The 19634-nt window shown below is 46.7% G+C and overlaps 1 protein-coding gene across 1 annotated transcript in view; it reads left to right on the top strand.

Moving 5' to 3' along the window:
* The first annotated feature begins 3767 nt into the window (after positions 1-3767).
* LOC146271162 (glypican-1-like) overlaps positions 3768-19634 on the top strand; it is a 42830-nt gene continuing 26963 nt past the window's right edge. The window contains exons 1-2 of the mRNA XM_084708182.1: positions 3768-3870; positions 3970-4442. Coding sequence (XP_084564308.1) covers positions 4274-4442 — 169 coding nt within the window. The 5' untranslated portion in view covers positions 3768-3870; positions 3970-4273. The remainder of the gene's footprint in view (positions 3871-3969; positions 4443-19634) is intronic.

The following is a 19634-nucleotide window of genomic DNA, read 5'->3' as shown; positions in this document are numbered from 1 at the left end:
GACTGCGTTGTCCTCATGAAAATATCGATTGAATCCACACAGGACAGTCACAAAACTCAACAACTGCAAACTTTCCATCAAGCCGTCACATTCGATTGAAAACAGGTTAACTTTAATGGTCAGCTCAAAACATGGTTCATACAGTAAGAGAACGTGTGGGATGACCTAAAACTACAAACATTTCAGTACAAACGTTTTTTTACGGGCAGCTCCCAGAATAGGGTTAAAGGTAACCCCCCCCCCCCCCCCCGGCCCCCCTCCTCACACACCCCTGCCCTCTGCTGGGCCATTCATGAGTTCTCACAGTCAGAGGCCGCTGAAGAACGCTCGCTTAATTTATCCTTGCAGACAGTTGACACAGGGCAGCTTGAATATTTCGATGAGAACGGTGTGTGGGCAAACGCACAGAGTAACTGGATGAAGGTGGGTGTTTTGGGGGGAAAAAGGTTAGCAAACACCAAAGTGGTGCGGTGACACGGGGTTGGTTGAAGAGTGTGTGTGTGTGTGTGTGTGTGTGGGGGGGGGGGAATGCTAAAGTGAGAGAAAGGGAAATAAGGGAGGAGAAGAGCTGAGAGAAGCAGGAGCCGCTCAGCGCCGGGAGAAAGAACCCCGACAGCTTTTGAGACACCTGAAGTCCCATTACTAATTTCTCCTCTTCCTTCCCCAAGCTCTGCAGGCTCTGGCAAATAGGATTGCAAGTCTAAGGTAGATGGGTGTGACAAATCACACCTATTATCTGTCTAACCCCGCTGGAGACAGACAGCAGCACGGTCAATTGGTTTGTTCTCATTGGTTCATATTATGGCTGTCAGTGCGATGAGAGTTTGGAAATGCTCTCACAGAGTTATTATCCCGTCCGTCTGATGGGAAGGAGCTCTCAAGGTGAGAGAGTGGCAAGCTCAGCCCCGTCTCTCTCGACCTCTCCCCAGGCATCTGACCTCTCTGCCAGTCTACCCACCGAGGGGACCCGGAGAACCCTGGCTGGCTGGAAGGACCACGTCCCACTCTCTCGCCCTTTCCATTATAGTTCATCTTTTTCCTGCTTTCTTTCTCTTTGCCGTCCGTCTTCCTCAGTTGGGCAGTTATCTTTCCCAGCTTCCCTTTCACTTTCACTCTGTTGTTTGTGGACCAGTTTTTATTTTTCTGTTCTTTGATCTTTTTTTCTCTCCCTCTCTCAGTGTGTGTGTGTGTGTGTGTGTGTGTGTGTGTGTGTGTGTGTGTGTGTGTGTGTGTGTGTGCGTGTGGTTGATGAAAGCCATTGACTGTAGATAGCCCAGTGAGTCTGTAACAGCCCTGAACACTGCACTGCAGCTCTCTGTGTAACACTCATACTGCCACAATGTGCATGTAGTGTGTGTGTGTGTGTGTGTGTGTGTGTGTGTGTGTGTGTGTGTGTGTGTGTGTGTGTGCGTGCATGCGTGTGTGTGTGCCTGTGTATAAGTGTGCATGTGGGAGTTTCATTGAGTATATGTCTTTATGTAAAAAGGTGTGGCCCTACCTCTGCAAAGCAGTATAATTCCACTCAAATCCCCATCACGCCCAGAACAGGCCTGCCATGTAATTACAGGGAGTGTGTGTGTGTGTGTGTGTGAGTGTGTGTGTGTGTGAGTGTGCTGTAGAGTGGTCGTACGGGAGATCTCACCCACAAAACACACACCCATTCTATACACACGTACACACATGCATTCAGGCACACAGCAGGATCCTGGTCCTCATTAGTGTTCTTTCATGGTCAGAGCCAATAAAAGTTGAAGGAGGCAGTCTGGAGGCAACCTGCAGTAGCCATGGGCCACTGTTAATGACATCATCTGGAGTCCAGCCCCACCTTCTTACTTCTGCAGCACTGTACCAACCTGAACACTCACACGACACACACACAGGCACACGTACACACAAAGAATGTATCCTTTTTGCTCTGTCTCTCTCTCTCACACACATATGCACACACACACACACACACACATATTCACACAGCACACATTCTTCCCCCTCTCTTTCTCTCTGTCAACACAGGTTCTCTCTCTTTCTCTCTCTCTCTCTGTCACAGAAATACACTGCACACACACACACACACACACTTGGCCTTGTCAGCACCACGATAACCTACCACAGGTGACTGACCTTGTATGGGTGAGGACAACGACAGACGACAGAGAGGGAAAAGGCAAGTGCCAGTATTTATTAGTCAGTGGCATTGTCATGTGGGAGGTGAGAGGACAGCAGCTATGTTTGGACTCGTCCTGTCACACAGGGACACAGTATTTATAGAGTGTCACTGCCTAATGTCTTCAGGAACGATATCAGTCAACCCAAATACAACCATGTGCTAGCAGGAAGTGATTATTTATGGCATTATTAACTCATCCCTTACCTCTTTTGTTTGATTTCTTCCTCTCCTCTTCCTCACTGTAACTTCCTCCCCCTCTTGCTCCCTCTTTCTCTCTCCCTGTCTATTCTCACTCCCTCTCTCTCATGATAATTTACTCTCTCCATCAATGTCAATTGCCTGTCTTTCAGGACAGGCGGTGTTGAAGTCGCATAAGGCAGTGCAGTGTGTTATTGAGATGATAAAACTGCACACGCTTTAACCTCGGCCTTCCGTGTTTTCCACAAAACCTTTCCGATTGAAAAACACGGGAGGGTTCTCAAAGGATTGAAAAACACTGTTTTGAAACAGGTCGGGTGCGGACGTACAGGTCACAGTGTAAAAGCGTGTCCTGTTTCTCCTCCCACTGCCTGTCCTCAATGGGAAAGCCAGTGGGTTTGACCGTCGACAATAGACTCCATGCAGCTTGTTAGAAGGTTGATTTGAATAGTTAGGGAAAAGAACGGGCAGTTATTATCCGAGGAGGTGCGACAAACGAGGGATGGTAAAAGCACAGAGCCCAGCAGGCACCTGTGAAAGAAGCTCACTGACGCAGTCTGTGTAGGAGCAGCATCCCATTAAAAGACATCACACTTCCAGCGCCACGCACAGGGATGGACTGCCAAGACAAGTGTGGGAGAGAGAGGCAGGCGGAAAGAATGAGACCCATTTAAATCACGGTACAGCAGAGTTGACTTTGGATTTGAGAATGGTTTGGACCAGCTGTCCATACATTATTTATGATGCACAGGTAAATTGTGGGTTGGTTTTGGGTGGGAAGCAAACACACAAACACACACGTTCACTCACTGACTCACACACACACAGTCAGTCAGTCAGTCAGTCACTGATCTCTCTTACACGCATACAAAACCAAAAATATAGACTTTTGGGAGGGAGGAAAGAGGTTACATGTTGTGCAGGCCGTCTCTTGTTCTCTGTCTAATGACCCCTTGAGGATAGCATGTGGACGCTCACTCCTGATTGGAGGAACATGAGTCATGACCTGACAGAAACCTATGATTGGAGGTCAGGTATCTTAGGTGAGAGTGACTGATAATTAAATGACCTAAGAGCACCTGGGCATGAGGTCACCAAACTGCTGAATGTTCCAAATTCTCCAGCACAGATAAGTTGCCCTCATTGGAGATAAGCGACTCAAGCATAGTACCAACTCATGGCAAATTTAATATGTAGAAAATACATGCTGTTCTAACTTCTTGTTGTATAACAACAAAAATCATGTTCACGGATTTGACGCAGCATCTTGTGAAAAATAAATTGTGCTATCCTGGTGTCTCTCTCTCTCTCTCTCTCTCTCTCTCTCTCTGTATCTCTCTCTCTCTTCAATAGGGCAGCGTCCCACCCATATCTGTCTCCGCCTCCCCTTTCGAACGAGTGTCACAGCCGGTAGAGCATCGTTACAGTGAAACAGATCGGACCCTTCATTCCCGCTGAACCTTCGCCGCGCTCCCCGTCCTTCGATCCCCTCGAGAAATCTCAAGGTAAAGATTCATAAAGCTATGTTGAGTGACACCTCAGCACTTCACGATATATACGATACTTGTTTTGATGCCCTCTAACTCTGTCTTACCTACTCTCAGGTGAGACAAACAGTCGAATCAAGCGACTGAACATCGAGACGCCGGACACATTTGAGATGCACTGGCTCAACACAGATGCGTGATTCTTTAATTGGGTCACTCTAGTTAAAGGCTCCGCTGTCTGCGTCGTGCGTGCTCAAGACTCGCACTTGTTTCGAGCAGTAGCGCGCGGAGAAAGGAGCGGAGCCCTATCAACAAGAGAGGACGTGGAGCGGGTATTAAAGGGGGATTCTGACAAACGGGAGTAATTCCCTCGCTCAGTCACCTGCCTGATTTTCCCTCAGCGGCCCCAGTAACGGTCGGGATGGCGGGGATGGATTCGTACGTGATTGTTATTCTGGTCCTCTGCGCTGTAACTGCGCTGGGGAACGGGGACGACGGGATCACCAAAGCCCGGAGTTGTTCGGATATCAGGAAGTTTTACACTGGCAAAGGGTTCGGTCTGGACGAAGTTCCCATGTCTGAAATATCAGGTACGCTTCTACCCCCGACGCGCAGCGCACATGCCGGGTGTGCTTCACTTAGTTTCCATTAATGTTCAGAAATGATCATTTTGTAGGCTTACATATATTGAAATGATTTGCCTGTTGTCTTAACTGGCCATGATGATAGCCTCAGGCAAGTTGCTTGAAAATAATACATTTAGACTTTTAAATTAGGGCTGTCTTGCTCCACATTAAATACAGTGGCATACACACTGCCAAGTGTAGCCTACTGTGCTGCCAACAGTATTAACACATTTGGACTCGATTAATTTAGGATTAGATAATGTCTCTCCACAAACACACACAGATGCCCCCCCCCCCTCTCCACCACCACCACCACCACCACCCCCTTCCCTTTCATTCTTTGTGTCTCTAGAGTCCTTATCTGAATACTCCAGTCGAAAGTCAGTTGACCACATGGCATATAACTGCAGCTCCAATATGTTGGCTGTGTCATCCTCTGATGTCAGAAAGGGTTCTTTTCATAGGCGCTATCACAATCTAGCTATGTCTCCTAGGATTGCCTGTGAGCCTTCCAGGAAATTATCCACAGTGGTTACCACACATGTACACACACACACACATCACACAGACACACACACACATACACACACATTTACGTGTGTGCATGAACCCACACACATACTGCACATGCATACACACAGACACATAGACATGTACACACATGCACACACACTGTTCCTTGCAATGTCCATACCCTGATATAAGCCCCTCCTGCACAAGAAACAAGTGTTGCACACTATTAAATAAGATGTGTGTTTGTATGTGTGTGTGAGTGTGTGTTTGTATTTGCAGCTATAACCAGGTCATTTCAACAGTAGCCGTTCATTTAAATCACTCTATGATGCTGCGATGTCTCTATATGGAACAGTTAGTGTCCCCAAGTGACAGCCATCATTAAAATGGGGAGGCCACGTTGCCAATTTGCCATTTTAAAAATGATTAACCATTACGTCTTTATCAATCACCGGACATTAACGGCACCGCCAGCCCATGTGACAGCCCTTTCTTTTATCAGTGTCTAATCAAGAAGGCTTAGAGCACAGATCCGTCACATACGACTGCCATCTGTCTGAGTCTGTCAGAAGATGGTGAGCGACCAAGACAGAGAGAGAGAGAGAGAGAGAGAGAGAGAGAGAGAGAGAGAGAGAGAGAGAGAGGGGGTGTAGATGAAGGGAGAGACAGAGAGACCAACACAGACAGAGAGAGAGAGAGAGAGAGAGAGAGAGAGAGAGAGAGAGAGAGAGAGAGAGAGAGAGAGGGGGGGTAGATGAAGGGAGAGACAGAGAGACCAACACAGACAGAGAGAGAGAGAGAGAGAGAGAGAGAGAGAGGGGGTAGATGAAGGGAGAGACAGAGAGACCAAGACAGACAAGAGAGAGAGAGAGAGAGAGAGAGAGAGAGAGAGAGAGAGAGAGAGAGAGAGAGAGAGAGAGAGAGAGAGAGAGAGAGAGAGAGAGAGAGAGACATTAAACCAGTAGAGAGAAAGCTAGAAGGGAAGATTAAGGACTAGCACGCAGGTTCAGGATCTCTTCATTCTCTTCCTCCTGGACATACTGAAGTGTTCTTATGACAAGGCTCTGGGGCGGTGGCACGGCACACACCTTCTACGACCTGTGGAAAGTCCTGGGTGTTCCACAAGCTTTATCATGCCACCATTCCGAATCGTCTCAAGCTGGTTAGCACAGTTCTTTTGTGATTTACTGTGTGACAACGAGACGGTGTCCCAATTCCCAAAGGTCAAAATGATTCTTTCCCTGTTCTGCTGCTCCAGAAATGTGAAGGTCTGCATCCATCTCTCACCTTCCTTTTTCCATTTCTCCTCCAGCCCTGTATCTTCTCCTTCCCATCCCTTCCTTTTTTCCCATCCCTCATCTATCTCTTTCTGTTTCTCCATTCCGACTCCTTCCACATCTCCTTCCTCTGTTCTCTTCCTTGGAGTTCTCCAGTCACGACATCCAACAGGTCTTACCAATGTTGTATTAGCTTGTGACATGCTGGCTGGCCATTGATATTGCCGTGAAGTAAACTAGGAGACGAGGAGTGTAGTTCCAGTCCCGCTCAGAGATCTGTCTCGGAGCATTCTTTTGCATCAATGCCAGATCTCGCATGGACTCTCCTGTGTACTGATGATGTAATCCCAAGAGAACCAAAGCCTATTCTGTGCCTTAATCTTTTTTTATCTTAGATTCCGATCGTGTGTATAGATAGACGTTACCGTGTTGTGGTTGTGTGATTTTGGCATGATTTCATAGTGATGCCGGATGACTGTGTGTTATTGTGTGTGTGTGTGTTTGAGGTGGCGGGTAGGAGTGGGTTGTGACCTCCTTGTCCCACCCCATCATTACAGTGACGATGGCTTAACGATCGGTTTGTCTTTGAGACGAGGACATTCCCCATTCAATCGAAATCGTCAAATGTGCCTGTTTTGAGCAAGCAGTTCATGCCACACACACGCCCGTACACATTCACAAACACACACACACACACACGCACAGTCTGTCTCCCCCTCCACACGCACATGTTCATACGCACACATACTCTGTCTATCTCTCCACAGACACACGCCCACAAACCATGACACAGTCAACACGTGGACACCTCTGGTGGCAGCTCCAAAGGCCTGGTTATTAGCTTGTCTATCCCCAGGGTCCTGGCTTCATCACTGCTGTTTACAAACGGCCTGTTGGCTCTGGGACTATGTTGCACACTAATTATGGGTGTGGGTGGAGACATCAGCTAAATCAGTGTGTGGATAGCGACACAGTTGTTGGGGGTCTAGGGCCGGGATGAGGGGTTGTCGCTAAATACTCGGTTGGGGTTTGAACGTGGTCTTTGTCTATTTTCGGTGTGTCACAGCGGTAAGGAGAAGCATGGGAATTTCTATGCTTTTGATGATGTGAGACTGCCTCTGCACCATAGTGGTTCATCTGTGTGTGTGTGTGTGTGTGTGTGTGGGTGGGCGTGTGTGCGCGTGTGACATTAACCTCCTCCCCCTTCCATGCACATACACACACACACACAACACAATCTCCCTGGTCGACTCAATATCACCTTTTTAAATCAGGTTAATGATATGATAAAACCTTATCCTGAACACATTATCTGAAACCTAAACCTTGCTCCGAACATTAACCCCAAAACCATCTCTAACTGCTAACCCCAATTCTAACCGCATTCACCAATTCCACATATACAAATGTAACTCGTTTTACGATTCATGAGGGGATTTCTGGTCCCCACAATAACAGTTAAATAAATGCCCCTCACACACACGCACAAAAACAGCCGACAGCCACTGCACACCCGCCAAACGCCATGCAGCAACCATGCAGACTGTGACATATTGTGTCCAGCTGAAGGTCTCAAACAGACTTCATGATGAGGCTAAGGCTGTCTAAAAATATACCCCAGGGGGTATGCCTGTCTCTGGCCTGGAAGGAGCCCTGCGGGCCCAGCTAAAGGTTGACCCCTGCCTGCTTCAGAGCAGCTGTATGGAGACAGGGCCTCCATGCTGGTGGAGCCGCTACCCTGCGTTTGGAAGTGAACGACGGCAGCGTTTTTGCCCATGGTTATTTTGGATCTCTCTGACATCGATACCCCCCCCCCCTCTCTACCCAGTCTGCCTCCGCTCACACAAACACACATTAAATGCACACGGATGTTTATGGCTTTTCTCTGCATCGCGGAGCAGACTGGGATGTGAGGACGGGAGGAGGCTGCTGTGCAGCCCCACGCTGTTGGTCGTCGATCCAGGCCGCTCGGAGGGTTCTCTCCCTGGCATGTGCTCGGCTGTCGGGCCCACGTGTGCGTGGTCCGGGTATGCTTTGATGGTATACAACACTTCCATCTGTCTGACTCTGACTGGCTCTCCATACATCCCTTGCCGTTTGAAAGTCAGTGGGCTGTGCATTTGGGGGTGTTTGTGTGTGTGTGTGTGTGTGTGTGTTTGTGTCTGTTTGCCTACCCTGTGAATGTGCTGGAGTTGTTAAAATGCTGATGTCAGTAGGAAGCGTCTTGAGGCATTAAGCCATAATGGGCTGCTGGAAGCATGAAACAGACCACGGAGTGTTTGATGTTCTCCAGTGGAAGAGGAGAGGAGAAAAGAAGGAGGAGAGGAGAGGAGGAGAGAAGAGGAAGGATTGGGTGATAAGTAAGGGATAGGACTATGACTATCTATGTATCTATCTATCAATGAAGAGAGGGGATAGAAAAAGAATTAAGAACTTAGGAGAGGGGAGATGTTTAGAGGGGATATTGGTTAGACTCTAACCGTTAGAGGAAAGGCGAGGAGAGTTCCGGTGAGGAGAGGAGAAAAGTACAGTTGCAGCACAGCTGTAAATTAGATTCAATTGAGGGTTGGGTGGAAAGTTAATGTTGATAAGAATACAACATCACTGCTTACCAGAGGCCTCTGTGTTCTGTGTCAGTCTGTTCACCTCCAAGCCTACTATCTGCCTTGTGGTGGTGTAGAACTCCTTCTCACATGTGAGAGTGCAGGTGTACACACATACACACACACACACCTCTATGGACTTACGTATGTCTGGGATTCCAGTACAACTGTCTTGATAGAAAGAGCGAGAGAAATGTAGAAAACGATTGTGTGTCCCTCTGGAGCTTTGTACGATCTCAGCACGAACACAACAACAAGCTTCTGTGTGTTTGTGCACGCTTGGGTGTGCACAGTAGCAGGAAGCTCGTTTGTATGAAATATAGGGGGATTTACACCCGAGCAAATGGCACCGTTAGCAGGTCCACATAGGTCCACACACAGTAAACACCCACACATAAATGCAGTTGACTCACAAAATCACAGACAGACGCATGCTATCCCCACTGTTCCTCGGGGGATAGGAGACAACACTAGCCAAGGTGACCTTTCCTTCCCCCACTGGCAGGCCTGTTTGATGGATCTGTGTAAGGTGACAGGGCAGGCCCCAGGGCCCAGGGCCCACGTCTGACTGCTGCTGAGAGACCAGGGGGTAGCAAAGGCCACTTTATGCTGGAAGAGAAAACGATGAAACAGTCTTCAGGCAGTAAAACACTGTTTCAGCCTCAGCCTCACATTTGTAATCCTGCACACAATGAGGCTCCAGCCCTATAAGAACTATCCCCCAACATGTATGAAAACATGTAATAGCAGGATACATGTTCCAGGAAGTGTAAAACAGATTACAGTAAAAGCCCAAATAAAAAGTTAAAATTTTTTTCTCTCAGACTTGTTAAACCACACTAGTTCCACCAAGGGAAACATATCCTAGACAGGAACTGAGAGTGACGACAAAGTGAGAGACGGAGGGAGTCGTTTACAGCATAAAACGTATATCATAATATAGAATGATGGAATGTGACGGAGGAAAACACACAAAAGAGGTGTTGTAACCGGCCAGTCACATGGAGTGCTCATGAGCAGCCCTGACAGCCAAGCTGAAGGAGCACACTCTAGACACCTGAAGCATCAATTGGGTCTAGAGGAACAGAGCACAAGAGGACACACACTTCCAACCAGGGCTCTCTGTGCCCTGGTTGATTCGATTGGTATTGATTCCCCGGCTATTGGCCAGCTGCAAAAGAATATTTAAAAAGTGAAAGGATCTGGTTTTCCGCACTTACAAGGGAGGAAGAGAGGCAGTGGCTGTGTCTGAGAGAGAGAGAGAGAGAGAGAGAGAGAGAGAGAGAGAGAGAGAGAGAGAGAGAGAGAGAGAGAGAAAGAACAGGGAAGAAGGGAGCCACAACTATTTTGCACACACACACTCTCTTTCCTCTCTATTTCTTTCCCACTCTCTTTTCCCACTCACTGCCACACACAACTCTCTCTCTTTCTCTCTCTCTCTCTCTCTCTCTCTCTCTCTCTCTCTCTCTCTCTCTCACACACACACACACATTTCCTTGCTGATGGCTTAACAAAGCCTCTTAATTAGGCCTCCTCAGACAACCAGAAGAGCGTGCATGTGTAGTTCTGCTTGCACAAAAGCAGGTGTGTGTGTATGTTTGGAATGCAGTAGTATGTCTACTTGAGTAGACAATTTCAGCATTCTCCAGGAACATACTAATTTAACAAAGTTGTTTTGACACATTCGTCACACACACATCGTCTCCCAGCCAACAGAACACCTGCTAGTAAAAGAAGGTTACAGTCATTCAGTTCACCTAACATCTGGATCTGGTTTTATGTCCAGCCTGTCACTCAAAGCAGCTTTGTGTCAAGTAATGTACTCATTGGCAGACCTTTTTATCCAAAGCAATATTCAGTGCAGGAATTTGACCCTGCAACCTCATGATTTGGAGTCAAATGCCACTGAGCTTAACCCATCCCCCTCTTTATAATCTATATTCTCTTCCTGAAGACAGCAACAGCATAGGGACAGCCAGGAAATAATAACCAGGCAATCAAGCACAGGAACATGGTCCATTACCTTGTCTTGATAAACTACAATATATAAATCTAAGCAAGCTGCTTATTGGCTTTCTCTCAACACCATCACATTATGTGTCCGTCCTTCTGCTCTCCCCATATCTTGAAACGTAATGAAAGTGGAGATTGTTCCTCTTTCCTCCTCTCTTAACAGCTACAGTACCTACACCCCAGGAGCCGTTTAGATCCCACTCTGCTGTGGAATGAGTTTAGAGCTCTCCAAACCCCACAGTTGCCTTTAAAAGATGAAATAGTCCGTAGAGAAATGACCTTATCTTGGGCTGGGCATGCCTTGAATGCAATTTAAAACTTTTGGGGGATTTTTGAGATGTTTACGTAGCAGTTATCTGTATGGTACAGTTTGCACATTGCTCTGCATCATCAGCAAAAAAAGCTGTTTAGTTTAGCTTGGTAGCGGTAGTTTAGTTGGTAGAGTTTTCTTCCGGTCTGTGTCTTTCTACCATCAACAGTCTTCTAATTCATTTCGGTGGAGGTCTGGGAGAGAGAGGGAAGAAGGGGGAGATAAACAGAGGTAAAGAAGGGTGGTGTTGCGCCCCTCTCAGAAGTGCTAAAAGGGTGCTGTCCTCTCCTCCCCCCTCACTCCCAGACTTCCAGCCTATTCAGCTTTCCTTCCTCCCACTCTGGTTGAATGGAGTGCATCTTAGTGGTTCTGTCTCTCCATGGCTCTCCCTTATCTGCCCTCTCACTCTCACTATTTTCATCTCCTGTTCCTCCCCTGCAGAGTCCTGGCTTATAAATATTTTAAATCACTAAAACGAACCCCTTCAACTCCAGCTTTGTATGTGTAGGATGTTGTGTGTTTGTGTGTGTGTGTGTGTGTGTGTGTAAGCAACATGTTGTTGAGTGTTTGGTCTGGATGGTAAGATATAAGGCATTTGTTCATGTATCTGTGTGAGCGTGTATGTGTGTGTGTGTGTGTTTGTGTGTGTGCGCGCGCGCTTGTTGGTGTGTGTGTGTGTGCCCTTCTCCTCCCTAGGGTTTTTAAAATCGAATTTCTGGCTATGCATAAGAATTGTCTTAAGTCTCTGTATGTGAGTGTGCAAATGTGAGTGTGAAATAGGTTATGTATGTGTTTTTCTGTGTGTGTGGATGGTTGGTCCTGGCTCTTACTAAAAGTCTGTTCTTGTAAATCTTTCATGTTCTCGAAGAATCCTGAGATTGACACAGAGAGAAGGATAGAGAGATAGAGTGTGCGATAGAGTGTGAGAGAGAGCAATGCATGAAAATTGAGATGGATGAGGCCCTCGTGTACTGTATGGATGGGATACTAAGCATTTCCTTTCTTTCTCTCTTTTTCCATTTCAGTCATTTATCATATTATCTCATCCTTATTTTGTTTCTGGATCACTTCCCTTCTCATAATCTGCCTTTTTTCCACTATCCTCTTCTTTCCAGTACTCTCCTCTCTTTAGATTAATTAACTCCTATCTGCTGTGTGTGTGTTTGTGTGTATTTGCTTGTCCTTGTGTGAGTGATGATAAACGAACACACCTTCTTAGTTCTTAGTTGTTATTTTTAGCTTAGTATGTATAGCTTAGTTAGTATATTCAGTATGCAATTGATCAGTTTCTTACTTACATTTTACATATTGTTGATGCATATGAATGTGTTGAGGACCAATTTATTCAATGTTGAGCTTATTTATTGGGGGTTTCAATAGACTGCTAGGGCTTGTCAAGAGGATCAGAACCCACCTGCCTACCTGTTTCTGTACTCAGTACAAGTGGCAATAAACTGAAGTTGAAGTTGAACTTGATCTTGATTGGTGTTTTTGTGAGTGGGTGTGTTTGCTTGGGAGTGTCTTTGTGTGTGTGTGTGTGTGTGTGTAAAGAGTGTAAATCTCCTTGGGCTGTAAAGCTGAGCAGTCCTTGTCCTGGGCCCAGCCTCCCAGCCTCCCAGCCTCCCAGCAGCAGCAGCAGCAGCATCCCAGGCCCTGAGGCATCACTCACACAAATTAAATCACAAATCCAGAGGCGCTGCCTTCCTTCCTGCCTGCCTGCCTGTCTTCCCTCCCTCCTTCCTTCCTTCCTTCCTTCCTTCCTTCCTTCCTTCCTTCCTTCCTTCCTTCCTTCCTTCCTTCCTTCCTTCCTTCCTTCCTTCCTTCCTTCCTTCCTTCCTTCCTTCCTTCCTTCCTTTCTTCCTTCCTTCCTTCCTTCCTTCCTTCCTTCCTTCCTGCCGGCCTGCTTACTTGCTTATCTGCCTACCTGCCTACCTGCCTGTGTGGCTGGCATTGAGCTTAGACTGGGCCCTTTAGTCACACGCCTCACATCCTCCCTCTCTTGTTCATGTTCTTTATCACCAGATAGGTTTTTTGGGAGATAAAGACATACTGCACACACCAACATAGTCTGACACTTACACTTACTGTATAGCAGCTGTGTCATAGCTGTTCTATAAACATACATAGTCCTTTGATTGTATTTGTAAAACCGTGTTTGTCTGTGCAGACCCTGCATCGTTAAAGTAAAATCAGTCTCAAACTAGTTCCCCTAACACATTCCCCCCTCTATCACTTATTCTAGATTGATTATTATCTTTCATGCACTGGCAGGCCAATCAAATGTCAAACTTTTAGACAAGAGTTATAGACAAGACTAGAGGCTGGCTGGCTGCAACCACAACCATGTTCCTGTCGTAGTTGGCATTAGGTACAGAGGTACGTGTGCCTATGGGGTGCCAAGGTAGTTTGGGCATGGCAGGCATGGCAGGCAGGGTTGTTGACAAATTTAGGTGATGGGAATTCAAATCACTCGTGACCTTGTGTGTGATATTTATAAAGCACTGAGTTACCTCAACAAGACAGTTGTCCTCTGGAGAAAGTGTGCGTTTGTGTCTGTATGGGCATTTGTGTAAATGTTTTGGTGGGTTTGTTTATGCCTGTAATGTAATGTAATTATCATCCCCTAGTGCTCGGAAGGTCTGCCATGAAACAGTTTATTAAGTGCAAGAAATGAAGCCAAGCTAGCTGACCTTTCTAGTAAGAAATTGAGCTCGCTGACTAGCATACAGTAATTAACTGAAAATGTTACTGTATTTTGTATAGTATGCCTTTTTCTTTTGTCCCTCTAACCCTCTCTCTGCCTATCTCTCACTCTCTCCCACTCCTTTTTATCTATATTTTTTTACATATTTGCCAGCTTTTTCTCGAAGCCTCTCCTCCCTCTACAGACAAGGAGGGCTATTGTATTTGACTGCCCTCACAGCGGTGGTTGTTAGCAGATATCATGGGCAGCAGACGGTCACACTGACCAGCCCAACTCACATGTTCATACACCATTACACAGCTATAAATACACACGGCCTCCGTTACGCCGCGTACCTATCCATCATTAATCTATTATTATTTAATATCCCACTTTTTAAAGAGATATAGCCTGCATGCCTTCTTGTCTGCCTGTCTGCCTGCCTGCCTGCCTGCCTGCCTGCCTGCCTGCCTGCCTGCCTGCCTGCCTGCCTGCCTGCCTGCCTGTCTGTCTGTCTGTCTGTCTGTCTGTTTGTCTGTCCACAGTGTATGTAATATCACAAACTCAAGTGTAGGTGATTACACAATGACATGGCAATGACATAAACACGTTGACATTTCAACCGGGAAGTTCCAGTGTTCTAAACTTGAAGTGCCGCCAGGTTCACTTCTGTTTTCTTCAGATGGTTTTAAGAACACAAGGAATTGGACCAGTAAGTGGAGGAAATTGTCAGGACTCTCTCACATTCTGAGAGTCCGTTTTGTGTTTACAGAGGAATTAGATGCTCTCTTGTCCCTGGGAAAGTCACTGTGCTAATCGTCTCCACTCAGCTCTGCTCCCCTGCAGACAAACACCCCCCCCACCACCCTCCCTCCCGACACACACACACACGGACTAACACACATGTATTCTCTCTCTCTCACACACACACACACACACACACACACACACACACACACACACACACACAGGCTAGGTTATTGCAGGAGAACACAAACAGTACCATCAGATGGCTAAGTTTCTTTGTTTGTGTTTATGATGCCAGAGCGATGCTGTGTTCTGAGGATGTAATGAGGTTTTAATTAGTAAATCTCTTGATCGGGACAGGAAACACAATAGACTCAGGGAGTCTGTGTTTTTCTGTCTGGGTTATTGGTGACGCTGGAATCTGTGTGTGAGTTTGTGCGCGAAAAAATATCCAGTATCCGTTCTACTAAGAACGCTTTAAACTGGATTGTGAATCTTTCTGTCTTCTTTATTGGAGTGTTGGGGGGAATGGAGTGTTCTGTTGTTCCAGATGCATGTGCTCGTCGTAAAAGGCCCTGTAACATCACTGTATCTGTCTGTCCTCACCTTAAATGAGGCTCTCAATGAGCTAGAACACAGTGTCACCCCCACACAAGCGTTATCTCTGTCTGTCACAAGCACTTGAATTTGCACTAGCGTTGAACAACGAGGGTAAATAAATAAGGTCTTTTTTTTTTTTTACTGGCAGAAATGGCCACTCAGGAGAGGATGCGTTTGTCGATGACCAGTTCACACAGAGTCATGTGTCAAAGGTGCCGCCCATAGTGTTGTGCAATGGAGAGAAGTGCACCTGTTAAAGAACGCCTGCCATTGGTGTTGAATCACCCGTGCCGATGAATAGGGATGTTTCGAGTTAGTTTGTTATTACAGCCACACTACCCTGAACACTCCCTATTTCGTCTGATCTCCGAAGCTGAGCATGGTCAGGCCTGGTTAGTATATGGATGGTAAAACAAGGCCAACTGAGACCCCAGGAGACCTCGACCTTCGACCTGGACACGGTGTAGGCGGTCACTGTAGGTCACAGTGCTGTCGCGGACAGTTGTACAATGTGGTATACATCTCTACAGAGTCTTCCGTCATGCTTTGCTCTGCCAGTGTATGTTACATCAGCATTCGCAGTCAGAGTTGTTCCGCCGTGGTGATGAGAAAGCAGCCTGGAGAGTCCGAGTTCTGGAAACGAGTCTGAGCACGTAGCTTGGCTGTCTATGAAAGCACCTCACATTCTCCACAACTTAGCAACAAGGAGCCACTCAGACGCACCCTTCACCTGTGTCTTTCCGTCCGACACCCGCCGGGTGTTTGTTTCTCCTGTCTGTCTGATCAAATCCCTCATGTCAGAGAGTGAACTTCATCTGAGGCGTGTGTGTGAAGTTCCTGGCCTGGTGTCCAGGCTGCAGATCCTACAGTGCAGGGATGGGCTCCCTCACAGCAGAATTCCCCCTTTGAGAGATCAAATGAGCACATGACCTGACATGCTATCCTTGGCAGGCCTCTGTTCCAGCTGACAGATTAGGAGTTAATGAAGAGTTTTCTGCCGTCCACAGCCGTGGTGGGGGCGGAGGAGGCCTGTCGGGTCTCACAATGGAGAGCTTTGTGATTGGCTGTGGTTCCGGGAGGGGAGGAGTGCGATGATGTCAGAGGAATAGTGTACTGGCTACTCGACTCTTTGATCCCAGTCCCTCAGCACCGCCCCCCCTCACCTCCCCGAACCCACCCTCTTGCGCGCACACACACACACTCATACACACATACGCACACTCATACACACACACACACACAGAAAGAAGAAGATGCTGATTAGGTTAGCGATCATGAAGGTGTGTGATCATGCTGAAGATGAGGGTAGAGCCCATAATAAAATGACTTTTTAGACTTTGGTCACGATGATGGTGATGCAGCTGAGGAGGGTGTGGGTGGAAATCTTCGATGCTGTGTTAGCAGCTTGAGTTGCTGTAGCTGACACCAGCAGGCAGCCATGCTGTCGTCTCCCCTGTAGATCAAATACAGGAGAGGGACTGTTAAACAGAGACCTGAGTTCCTCTCTCTCTCTTTTTTTATATCTCTCTCTGTCTTTATCTCTCTCTCTGTATGTGTGTGTGAGGGGATAACCATCTAGCCTTTTAGAGGGGCCAGCTCTAATGAGTGTTTTCAGGATGGGAAGGACAGGGTAGAATGCTATCTTTGTCCCCTTCACACTGTTGTACTTGGGCATTCCTCGGAAGGGGGAGATATCCCGTGTAATATTTAGACAGCTTGAAGATAAGGCTGTCGAAATTGTAATATGGAGACTGGCTGAGAGGGGAGGGGGGGGGTTCAGTGTACGTTTCCTGGATTGACGATGGACCTCTCTTGAAATCTTCTGAGACTGAGTATTCATGATGTTGATGTCATATGTATACATAAACTGTACATGCATCCTTTAATATGCATCCCATCCGTCAAATGTTAGCCATATGCAAATGGAGAATGTGGTAATATACCGTGTAAGAATACTGTTTCAGACCAATTTCAGAGGTATACAATTTTTTAGTAGGTCTGCTAGGATCAAAATATCTATCTCAAGGCAACATATTGTATATCCAATCTGTCTGTCTGTTGGCTTGAAAATGCCCTGTTGTGAAAGATCTGCCTGCCGTTGAGCCTACAGCTAGCAAGAGGGTACACAGGGGAGTGCTACAGAAAGGCTTAAAGTATGTGAGGAAAAAGAAAACAAGACAGAGAGACAAAGAGACCACGATATACAGTATTTCACAGCAAGAGAGAGACAGAAATGTGGTGTTTGGTAAAGCCTGTGAAGAGACCCAGCCATATGAAAGGGGGAAGAGGAGAAAAGAGAATACACAGGACCCAGACAGAAAAGTCACACCGAAAACAATCTGGGTTTCATATGTACAAGTGAATTCATGGGTACTGAAAACGGAAGTGACAGACAGTTGAAGAAGCACCGAATAGTTTAAATAGAGTGATTGAGATGGGAAGAAAAGGCCAGAAAGCGATGCGGAAGGGAAGTTGTGCAGCCACGTTCAGAAAGAGTACAGCTTTATTTATTTGATTCCCTGAGAGAGAAGTCTGTGGGAAGCCGCAGCAGTGCTGACATGAAAGGGGTATTTAGCAGCAGCAGGGCCAAAGAAAAACCCAAACATTCCTCTCCACATCTTATGCCTTTACCTGTCAGAGGTTCTGAATAAACCTAGTCTCATGTGGGCTCCATGCCAAGTGTTTTAACTGGGGAGAAGCCTTGTACAGTTTGTTTTGTCTGAAGGTATCTCTCTCTCTCCTTCTGCTAATGGAAAGATCTCATCGCAGTCAATCCCACCAAGGATTTAAAAAGCTATTTCGGCTCACTCTTTGAACCTACTGAAATGATGGGCAATTTGAGACATTGTGACCGCGGTGGTCCTGTGTAGAACTTATCTGTGAACGTTTCCAGTTCCATGTTCAAATGAGTGGAAATGTGGGCCTTTGTCGACAAATTATTGTCCAATGTCTAAGGGTTTCTTGATTTATGTTGAACAAAGCTCAAGATGTCCACTGCAGTCCTCCAGTGACTGCAGAAAGACAGAGTGCAGAATGATTTGCTGCAGTCACAGATGATGTCCGTGTGAAGAATGCTAGGATTATGACTGTGCCATAAGTAAATCCTCAAACTGTACATAATCTGTACTGTCCGTGTCTGCAACAAGGAAAATAATAAAATGTTGTATCATATATCATTTAACGTTTTGAGATTTTTCAGTTTCCAAGGGTCACTTTGGAGGCAATGGCGTGTTTCCTTTACTCTGGTGCTGACAGACTTTGAGATCTTTTGACCAATCGGATTGTGAACTTGGTTTTGGGGTCATTCTGAATGTGCGTAAGCAGGATTGGTTCCTCCAGCCTGCCTGTTTTTTATGTTCTGGCTGGTTCGACTCATGGATTGAACTGACCTGCTTCTCTGGATACCCATTCACAACAGAATCTGATCTCTACACAACATAGCAACTGAATCTGATCTCTACACAACACTGCAACTGAATCTGATCTCTACACAACACAGCAACTGAATCTGATCTCTACACAACACTGCAACTGAATCTGATCTCAACACAACACAGCAACTGAATCTGATCTCTACACAACACAGCAACTGAATCTGATCTCTACACAACACTGCAACTGAATCTGATCTCTACACAACACAGCAACTGAATCTGATCTCTACACAACACAGCAACTGAATTTGATCTCTACACAACACTGCAACTGAATCATTTGAGGAGGGCCAGGGGGTCCAGGAAGCGACATTTCTCAGGAAGCCACTGTGGTAATTTGAACAGTAATTAGTCGCGCTGGTCGGTTTTTGGTTCTGGTCCCTCTCAGTTTTGGTTCAGCTTCTATTGAGACAGTAGAGGAGCATTGATACCAATCCTTGGCCAAGACCAACCAATTGCAACCCAAGAAGAAACCCAAGTAGTAAACCCCGTCAGGAAGCCTTGACATGATGCAGCCTGGCTGAGGCACGACCGAGCGTTTAGCCACAGACACTCATCATGTGATCATGACTCAGCAGGCTGCATCCATCCCACCATATCATCTTGTTTCCTCATTTCAGACCATGAAAGTTCAGATGACTCAGCCTCTCAGAATCCCCCGTCTGGCACTTCCACCAGAAGGATGGCTGGTAGTTCCACTGCCATTATTTTACTGGTAAATACCCTGGCTGTTCCGTCTGGGCAAGATAATGACATCATGGGCCTGTGGCCTACATTGAACAAAGGGAGTGGTGGCCTGTTTTCTGGAGGGAGCTGGCTAACTGCTGTGACGCAGGGGGTCGGATTCTGGGGGGCGTATGATTGCGGTTTGGTTCGGGAAGATTGCGATGGTCAAGGGAAACGAGAGGCCACATTCTTCTTCACTGCTTTGCCAGTCTTTTTAGAGATTTGATGTCTCCGTTTGCCCCTCCACTGT

This window comes from Hypomesus nipponensis, chromosome 10 (genome assembly GCF_054491055.1).
Source record: "Hypomesus nipponensis isolate SF chromosome 10, ASM5449105v1, whole genome shotgun sequence".
NCBI classification, from domain to species: domain Eukaryota; kingdom Metazoa; phylum Chordata; class Actinopteri; order Osmeriformes; family Osmeridae; genus Hypomesus; species Hypomesus nipponensis.
Note: the sequence above shows the minus strand (reverse complement) of the source record. Positions and strands in the feature narration are given on the sequence as shown.